At 36.9% G+C, this 10,385-nt stretch overlaps 1 protein-coding gene across 1 annotated transcript; it reads left to right on the top strand.

Moving 5' to 3' along the window:
• The first annotated feature begins 1,358 nt into the window (after nucleotides 1-1,358).
• LOC127674438 (odorant-binding protein 1b-like) lies at nucleotides 1,359-3,484 on the top strand. Its single transcript, XM_052170225.1, has 3 exons — nucleotides 1,359-1,430; nucleotides 2,335-2,474; nucleotides 3,379-3,484. Exons 1-3 carry the CDS (start codon nucleotides 1,359-1,361, stop codon nucleotides 3,482-3,484), a joined length of 318 nt encoding a protein of 105 aa, XP_052026185.1.
• Nucleotides 3,485-10,385: the final 6,901 nt, after the last annotated feature.

The following is a 10,385-nucleotide window of genomic DNA, read 5'->3' as shown; positions in this document are numbered from 1 at the left end:
CCATTGATATTATACAGACTGATCAGTTAATAATTAGTCTCTGTTTGTGCATGTTTGTTTGTACATACACACACATACATACATATACACATATTTAAACACTCTCAGGAACATAATGACCATTTATAAAATAAATGATGACAAAATTGGGATAGATCAAAGGGTATATATGGGGGATTAGAAGAATAACATGGATGTAGGAAATGATATAATTATATAATAATGCCAAAATAAAAAAGTAGGGGTAAAAATAAAAATCTAAAAAAGAAATTATCATGAAGAACAGGGCTTTAACATTTAAAAATGGTATAGCTATCTGTTATGTGTTATAGACGAAAAAGACCACAGTGCTAAGTGTAGGTAGTTCCATGTGTTTCAAGTAAAGGTCTAGAGGATTAAAAAGTACTGGAGAGTCCTGAAAGTCTACTTGATTGCTCTTAAAATTAGATGATGAGGTCTTATTGATGTGGACAACAGATATCTTGGTTGTGGCATCAAAGAGAGTTAGAAGGTAACTAGGCAGAAGATGTCTTTTCTTTAGGGCATGTAAAGCACAATTTCCAGATTATATAGAGTCCATTTGCAAAAATGTATATTTTTTTAAAAAGTCAATTTCAATAGATTTTTTTACACTTGCATAGACTCATTTTCATTAATGATACTTGTATTTTTTACCATTGGATATCTTACCACATTTTCTAATATATGTTCAATTAACTTTTCAAAGATTACTCTTGTAAATATGTATTGGTGATAGTATAATACAATATACTAGATGAACAAAGATGCCTGTATATGGAAAGGCTTAAAAGTTGGGGAATACTTATGACTGTATTCTTATAGGAGACCCTCCTTAAATTTTAACACCTATTATGTGACAATTTTGATACTATTGCTCATGTTGCTCAGGCCACAGTTTTTAATACATTTAACTATACAGTATTAGGCTAAGATAAGGAATGCATCTGAAAATGCATGTCACTTTGGTTAAATGAATCACATAGGGTATATGCAGAAGCACTGTGACCTCTGTCTACCACTATGGCCCTAGACCAAAATAATTTATTATTAATGCTAGTGTAGAGTTAGTTCTTTCACTCTGACAGGAATGCTCAGTTAATCAGCATAGCATATCCTGGCCTTAAGTGTAAGCTTATTAATTTAGGAACTTGAAGTCTTACTCTATCCATTATGGCCCAATGGGAAGTCCTGGAAAGATGTGGGTTGTTGTGCTGGTGAATCATTGGTTGAGTTCATGCTCCTCCTCAAAATTAACTGTATAAAGAGCTTTGTCGGTTCACATCCTTCACAACCATTTTCCTAATCTGAGTGTCTACAGAAGAGCAAAGTTAGGAATCATGATGGTGAAATTTCTGCTGCTAGCATTGGCATTTGTACTGGCTCATGCTCAGGTAAATTCATGTCTGTGTGTATGTGGGAGCTTCACTGATAACATATTTCTTTGGATGTGATATATGAGCCAGTCAATCCATGCAAGTCCATCTGCATGAAATAAGCTTTCTGTCTTTCTCTCAGGTACACTTTTGCAATCAGATTTTTACTAGTGTGAAACCAGTGAAATAAAGAAAATATGAGTTTTTATATGCAGAGTATATGAGGAGAAAAGATGAGCAGTTTCAAGGTCCATGATTCTGTGTTAATCATGCCATCATATTGCTATGGGGTGTGCTTCATTTCAAGAAACATAATCTTCAACTAGTAAATAAATTATTGATTGGTATTTAATGTCCCATCCCCCACAGCATTTGGCTGGACTTCTTAGCCCATCCTATTCAAGCTGTGACATTCCTGGCCGGCAGCCCCCAACCTTCTGATAGTGTTACCCAGCCTATTCAAGCTGCGACTTTCCTGGCCTGCAGCCTCCACCCTTCCCCTGTGGTGTTATCTCCGGCCCTTGTTCTCTTGGGAACAATACAGCCGCTTTCACCTTAAGAACCAAGGCTGCCTCAGGGCAGTCTCACCTGGAGACCAGCAGAAACCTACTGGAAGCAGGTGACCCGCTAAGAAGAAGAACCAAGGAATTCGCGGCCATTTGGGGGGCAGGGTTGTTTTCTAAAGACTATATATATTGGCATATAATAGTAAAGTCAGTCTCTATTGGCAACTGTCGTCTTGACTCAATTCTCTTTCTTCCCCTTCCCGTTAATCCGCAGAATTCTCTTCCAGGTTTCCGGTTCACATGTACCTGCGGGTGGCTACAATTTAATGTCAGTTTATTGATTTCAGGTATTGATATCAGAGATGAGTATGCCAACACATTATCTAATGGTCTGTTGTGATTTTTATTTTTTTCCAATTTTGTTGCTTTTTCAGCTAGAAGGAAAATGGAAAACTGTTGCCATCCTTGCTGATAATGAAAACAAGATAGAAGAAGGTGGTCCTCTGGAAATCTTTATTCGTGAAATTACTTGTGAACTGGGATGTAAAATAATGAAAGTCAAATTTTATGTCCAGTAAGCATATTATCAAGACTGTAAACTGAGAAAACTACTTAATTTTTTCCCCTTTGTGTTTTTGTGTTGTGAAAGTCAAAGGGTAATGTTGTTACTGGTCAGGAATTTGACGCCCTACTTTTAGCATGCAATTATATCATTCTGGGTTGGGACAGCTCTGGATACCACACAAAGAGATACTCTTTCTAATTCACTGAATGATTCCTGAGGTAACCTTGTGGTTTAAGGGCTGCCGTTGAATATTTTCATCTGTGTTAGATTATAGAATATTCTAAAGAACTCCTCTGTGGTAAGGTGATGGTTTAACCATTTATGTCAAAGTCATACATGATATGTTATTCAATTAGTGATGTTATAACAGTCTTCCACATATAGGTCAGATATATCTATTTTGAACCCTTTTCTTGAAGCTCTATGTTCAAAGATTTTTCTCTCTGATATGTGAATGACTATTTTCAATTCAGGAGTCCATAACACCTAAAAAATAAAAAAAATCTTAGAAGCTTTTCTCTCTTACAGCCAAAATTTAAAGATCATAAATGAAAGCACTTACAATACAGACATATAAACATGTCCATATATTATGTCTAGAGTGGAACAAGCAAATTAACACATTGGAACATACATAATGATGAGTAAATTTTGGATAAGGAAGTCACCTCTATACAGATGAGGCAAAATAGGCACAATGAAGTAAGATATTTATATGAGTATAAACAGGATGATGTTTTCTAAATAAGAATTAGCACACTCAAGGGAAGAATAAGTAATTAGGTCAGATCTCTGTACAATGACAACTTCATTAATCATTTACCTCCTCAAATGCGTTATAATACTTGAAGATATTTAATATGAATTCAATAGTGATAAAGAATAAACCATGGTTTTCCTCTTTAATTTTTAGTCAAAATGGACATTGCCCATTGGCCACAGTCAATGGGTATCTGCAAGAAGATGGCCAAACATATAGAAATCAGTATAAGTATAGTATTAGGGAGCACTCTCTATGACCAAAGAATTGTGATTGTGTGCATTCATCCTGATATTACAGCAGCCCAAAGGTACATGGATGTACAGAACTCTTTGTTCCTTGATTGATTATTAATCTTTCCACCCCAGTTAGATATGCTGCCTAGTCTGAATATATTGTCATTCACTGGATGGTTACTTGTTGAGTTACACTATTATGTAAAGATTGGAATAGTACTAACAACATATTTTCCAAAAATTTTCTTACAGAAAAGTTATTTATAGAAAAACTTTACTGTTCATATTTTATTTTATACATGGTATCTCACTTTATTATTTGCCAATCTCGATACTATATAGTAGGGCTCCGTGGCTTCCAATATCTTTGCCAAGCCCATGCTTTAGGCTCCCATGTACTTAAACTACAAATATAATCTATCTACTTTGAATAATAAATATTTTACTTAACACTGTTATTTCAAAAATCCTTTTTTTCTTGGTGAAGATCATATTATTCAGATTACTGAATTAAAAGCTTCAATTTTGAAAAGCAGTTAGGGACCAATTCAGCTTAAAGATTTGACAAGAGGGGCAGTAGGATTATGAGGCAGAGACATAGGTGGGGGAGGGGAGACTGTTTTACCAGAATGCTGGTTGGCCTGGACTTGGGATCTTTAGGAGGTTTCTTCCATAGGTATTAGTAGGCATATGGAGAGGAAGAGTGGAAGGGAGGTTGGAGTTATGCAGGACAAGCAAGGGGCTGGGTCCATGGTCAGTCTTTACTGGAGTTAACTAATCTGGACTCTGGTATGGTAGGAGGCTTCCAAAAGAGGTTTGGGCTAGGATATGGTGAGGAGGAGAATTGTCCTCTGATCTCTGACATCCAGATGCATACTATAATTGAAGCTTAGACTATATATCCAGAATGTTGTATTATCCATGCATTTGTTTACAAGGAGTGTTTATCCAAATATGTTAATTTTCATTACATATGTATTTTACCATTTTTTTCAAATACTGAAATTTCTAAATAATCATAGTTATATAGTTTATAATATACCTCTGGAGAAAATTTGAAATGACTGTGAACCTAAACAATCATGACTTAATAGGTTCATACTGGGGTATGATATTTTACAAAAGAGTAAACAATCTAAGATGTTGGAACTTTTTTTAAAGGCTTAACTTCTAAGGAATCTATTTTTGAATGTGATGACATTAAAAAGTTAACTTCCTCTTTTTGCCATTTTCTGAGTACTGTGTTATGAGGAGGCATTCTTGCTTTACTTTGTGTTTAAGAAAAACAAATCTATTTCTGCTCCATTCTTTGTCCCTGCATTTCCTTTTGATAGGAAGTATTCTGGATTAATATATTTGAGGTAGGTAGGTGGCCATTCCTATCCACTGGATGCAATATCTACAGGCACCATCTCCCCATTGTTGGGTATTTTGTTGGGTCCTGGGAGCCTCTTGCTTTCTTGGCATCAGGAAAGTTCTGGCGGCTACCCCCAGTTACCCATCCCCCACTGCTATACACCTCTGGTCAATTTCATGATCATCCATACTTCTCCCTGTCTCCCCTCACACCGAATCCTGTCCCTATTTACCCTTCCCCTACTCTCTCCCTCCCAGATCTCTCCCTCCCTCTAACTCCCATGACAATTTTGTTCTCTTAGTAGTACTGAAGCACACACATTTTGGTCTTCTTTTTCTTGAGCTTCATATGATCTGTGAGGTGCATTGTGGGTATTCCAAGATTTGAGGTTAATATCCACTTGTCAGTGAGTTCATACCATGTGTGTTCTTTTGTGATTGGATTATCTCACTCAGGAGGATATTTTCATATTCCATCCATTTGCCTGCAAATTTCATGAAGTCACTGTTTTTAATAGCAGAATAGTACTCCATCATATAAATGTACCATCCATCCTATCTGCAGACACCAAACTTTTGCTGATGCTAAGATGCACCTGGAATAGCTGTTCCCTGAGAGGCTCTTCCAGAGCCTGACCAATACAGATGTGAATGCTTGCAGCCAACCATTAGAATGAGTGCAGGGATCCCAATGGAAGAGCTAGGTGGAGGACTAAAGGAGCTGAAGGGGTTTGAAATCCCATAGAAAGAACAGCAATATCAACCACCAAGATCCCCCAGAGCTCCCAGGGACTAAACCACTAACCAAAGAGTACACATGGAGCGACCCATGGTTCCAGCTGCATATGTAGTAGTGGATGGCCTTGTCTGGCACCAATGGGAGGGGAGGCCCTTGGTCCTCTGAAGGCTTGATGATGCAGGGTAAGGGCACTGAGGCAGGAGTAGTTGAGTGGGTGGAAGAGCACCCTCAATGAAGCAGGGGAGGTGGAGGAAATAGATTTTTTTGAGAGGAAACTGGGAAGGGGGATAACATTTGATATGTAAACAAATAAAATGACCAATAAAATATTTAAAAATAAATAAATAAAATAAAAATAAAGACAAATCTTAAAATATCCATACATATACAAAATTTTAGAATGATATAACAATTTTTGTAGCTTTATCATCTTTCCTCTAATAGAAAGTCAAAACTAAGACCACATGTAAAAATATTATAAAAATATGTTTTATCATTTTTTCTTAGATTGTTTATCATTTGCATAAAGGAAGGCTACTAATTTATTTGAGTTAATTTTACATCCAGCCACTTTGCTGAAATTGATTATCAGCTGTAGAAGTTCTTGCTAGAGCAATAAGACAACAAAAGGATATCAAAGGGATACAAATTAACAAAGAAGAAGTCAAGGTATCACTATTTGGAGATGATATGATAGTATACATAAGCAACCCCAAAAATTCTACCAGAGAACTTCTACAGTTAATAAACAACTTCAGCAAAGTATCTGGATATAAAATTAACTCAAATAAATCAATATTTTATACAAATGATAAACTGGCTAAGAAAGAAATCAGGAGATTTTTTTCTGTCTACTGAACAGGCAGGTAAGCGAGGAATGCAGAGAATACAGGAGTAGCAGAACAGCTGGGAAAGTGTCCATCTGCACTCCACCTGCACCTTGGAGTTAGCCTGAGCCACAGCACTCTGTGCCAAGGGAGAGCTGGTCATTCAGGGGTGCTGAGACAGGATTGCAGGCACACAGGAGGGACAAGCACCAGCCAGAGACAGCAGGACCAACTAACACCAGAGATAACTAGATGGCAAAAGGCATACATAGGAAAGTTACCAAAAGAAATCAAGGCAACATGGCACCATCTGAACCGAATACTCCCACAACAGCAAGTCCTGGATACCCCAACACACGAGAAAAGCAAGATTTGGATTTAAAATCACAGCTCATGATACTGATAGAGAGCTTCAAGAATGACATAACTCCCTTAAAGAAATACGGGAGAAGGGTTCATCTGTCTTGTTGATTTTCTCAAAGAATCAGCTCCTGGTTTTGTTGATTCTTTGTATGGTTCTCTTTATTTCTACTTGATTGATTTCAGCCCTGAGTTTGATGATTTCCTATCTTCTCCCCCTCTTGGGTGAATTAGCTTCTTTTTGTTCCAGGGCTTTCAGGTGTGCCATTAAGCTGCTAGAGTATGGTCTCTCCAGTTTCTTTTTGGAGGTATTCAGAGCTATGAGTTTTCCTCATAGTACTGCTTTCATTGTGTCCCATAAATTTGGCTATGTTGTGCCTTCATTTTCATTAAATTCTAAAAAGCCTTTGATTTCTTTCTTTATACAGCAGGTGTTGGTGAGGATGTGGAGAAAGAGGAACACTCCTCCACTGCTGGTGGGATTACAAGCTCGTACAGCCACTCTAAAAATCAGTATGGGATTTCCTCAGAAAACTGGGCATGACATTTCTGGAGGACCCTGTTATACAACTCCTGGGCATATACCCAGAGGATTTCCCTGCATGCAATAGGAACACATGCTCCACTATGTTCATAGAAGTCTTATTTATAATAGCCAGAAGCTGGAAAAAATCCAGATGTCCCTCAATGGAGGAATGGAGGATACAGAAAATGTGGTATATTTACACAATGGAATACTACTCAGCAATTAAAAACAATTCATGAAATTCTTAGGCATATGGTTGGAACTGGAAAATATCATCCTAAGTGAGGTAACCCAATCACAAAAGAATACACATGGAATGTGATCACTGATAAGTAGATATTAGCCCAGAAGCTCTGAATAACCAAGACACAATTAACATATCAAATGATTCCCAAGAAGAAGGAAGGAGAGGGCCCTGATTCTGGAAAGGCTTGATGCAGCAATGTAGGGGATTGCCAGGACAGAGAAGTGGGGGGGGATTGATTGGGGAATGGGAGGAGGGAAGAGGGCTTATGGTACTTATGAGGATGGGGAACCTGGAAAGGGGAAATCATTTGAAATGTAAACAAAGAAAACAAAGAATGTAGAAAATTAAAAAAAAAAGTAATATAGGAGAACATAGGTAAACAGGTAGAAGCCCTTAAAGAATTACAGGAAAGCACAACCAAACAGGTAAAGGAATTGAACAAAACTATCCAGTATCTAAAAATGGAGGTAGAAACAATAAAGTAATCTATGTCTAGACATAGAAAACCAAGGAAAGAAGACAAAAATCATAGATGCAAGTATCAACAACAGAATACAAAAGATAGATGAGATAATCTCATATGCAGTAGATACCATAGAAAGCAATGACACAACAGTCAAAGAAAATGCAAAATGCAAAATGCTCCTAACCCAAAACATCCAGGAAATCCAGGCTAAAATTAGAAGACCAAACCTAAAGATTATAGGTATAGGTGAGAAAATTTCCAACTTAAAGGGATAGTAAATGTCTTCAACAAAATTATAGACGAACACTTACCTAACCTAAAGAAAGAGATGAACATGAAAGAAACCTACAGAACTCCAAATAGATTGAACCAGAAAAGAAATTCATCCTGGTCACATAATAATTAAAACACCAAATGCACTAAACAAAGAAAGAATATTAAAAGAAGCAAGGGGAAAGGTCAAGTAACATATAAGGGAAGACCTATCAGAATTAAGTCAGATTTCTCACCAGAGAGTATGAAAACCAGAAGATCCTAAGCAGATGTCATACAGACCCTAAGGGAACACAAATGCCAACTCAGGCCACTATACCCAGCAAAATTCTCAATTACCATTGATAGAGAAACAAATGCATTCCATGACAAAAACAAATTTACACAATGTCTTTCCACAAATCTAGTCCTTCAAAGGATAATGAATGGAAAACACCAACAAAAGGAGGGAAACTACTCATTAGAAAAAGCAAGAAATTAATCTTCTTTTCACAAACAAATAAAAGAAGATAACCACACAAACATAACTCTGCCTCTAATAACAAAAATAACAAGAAAAAACAATCACTTTTCCTTAGTATTTCTTAATATCAAAGGACTCAATTCTCCAATAAAAGGGTGTAGACTAACAGACAGGATACATAAGAAGAACCCAACATGTTGCTGCATACAAGAAACTCACCTAAGGCACAAAGACAGAAACTACCTCAGAGCAAAAGGCTAGAAAACAATTTTTGAAGCAAATTGTTCTAAGAAATAATCTGGTATAGCAATTCTAATATCAAACAAAATCACCTTTCAACCTAAAGTAATCAAAAGAGATAAGGAAGGACACTCCATACTCATCAAAGGAAAAACCGACCAAGGTGAATTCTCAATTCTGAACATCTATGCTCCAAATGCAAGGGCACCTACTTTCATAAAAGAAACTACTACAGCTCAAAGCACAAATGGTACTCACACAATAATAGTGGGAGACTTCAACACACCACTCTCATCAATGGACAGAGCAGGGAAACACAAACTAAACAGAGAGACAGTGACACTAACAGAAGTTATGGACCAAATGGATTTAACAGATATCTATTGAACATTTCATCCTAAATCAAAAGAATATACCTTCTTCTAAGCACCTCACGGTACCTTTTCCAAAATTAACCATATACTCAGTCACAAAAAAGACCTCAGCATATATAAGAAAATTAAAATAATTCCATTCACCCTATCAGATCACCAAGGACTAAGGCTGGTCTTCAATAATAACACAAGCAACAGAAAGCCCACATTCACATGGAAATGGAATGACATTCTAATCAACAACAACTTGGTCAAGGAAGAAATAAAGAAAGAAAACAAAGACTTTTAGAATTTGTTTTTAATATTTTTATTTTCTATATTCTTTGTTTACATTCCAACTGATTTCCCCTTTCCTGGATCCCCCCTCCCCACATATCCCATAAACTTTCTTCTCTACATCCCTTCTCCAATCACCTCCCTCCTTTTTCTCTGTCCTTATATATCCTTCCCATGCTAGATCAATCCTTTCCAGGATCAGGACCCTCTCCATATTTTTTCATGGGAGTCATTTGCCGTCCTGCAAGAGGAACAATAATATGTACCAACCAGTATCCCCAGAGCTCCCAGGGACTAAACCACCAACCAAAGAGTACGCATGGATAGACCCCATGGCTACAACTTCATATGTAGCAGAAGGTGGCCATTTCAGACATCAATGAGAGGAGGGTCCATTGTTCCCATGAAGGCTCCATTCCCCAGAATAGGAGAATGTATGTCAGGAAATTAGATGGGAAGTGAGCAGGGGGAGCAGGGATGAGATGGGGGCTTTCAGGGGTTAAAGAGGAAAGGGGATACCATTTGAAATGTAAATAAACAATTATCTAATAATGAAAAAATAAAGAAATTAGGAAAACAATACAATTCACAACAGTTACAAATAATACAACATACCTTGGGGTAACTCTAACAAAACAATTGAAAGATCTGTATGACTAGAACTACAAGTATTTCAAGAAAGAAATAAAAGAAGACTTCAGAATATGGAGAGATCTCCCACGCTCATGGATTTGTAGAATTAAAGTAGTAAAAATTGTCATCCTATCAAGTGCAATG

This window comes from Apodemus sylvaticus, chromosome X, assembly GCF_947179515.1.
Source record: "Apodemus sylvaticus chromosome X, mApoSyl1.1, whole genome shotgun sequence".
Lineage (NCBI taxonomy): Eukaryota > Metazoa > Chordata > Mammalia > Rodentia > Muridae > Apodemus > Apodemus sylvaticus.
Note: the sequence above shows the minus strand (reverse complement) of the source record. Positions and strands in the feature narration are given on the sequence as shown.

Bases quoted from the DNA above. Each gene is read 5' to 3' on its own strand.
- LOC127674438 (XM_052170225.1), top strand. From the start codon at position 1,359: ATGATGGTGAAATTTCTGCTGCTAGCATTGGCATTTGTACTGGCTCAT. The intron at 1,431-2,334 runs GTATGTGGGAGC...TTGCTTTTTCAG, and splicing joins AGGTAAATTCATGTCTGTGT to CTAGAAGGAAAATGGAAAAC. The intron at 2,475-3,378 runs GTAAGCATATTA...TTTAATTTTTAG, and splicing joins AAAGTCAAATTTTATGTCCA to TCAAAATGGACATTGCCCAT.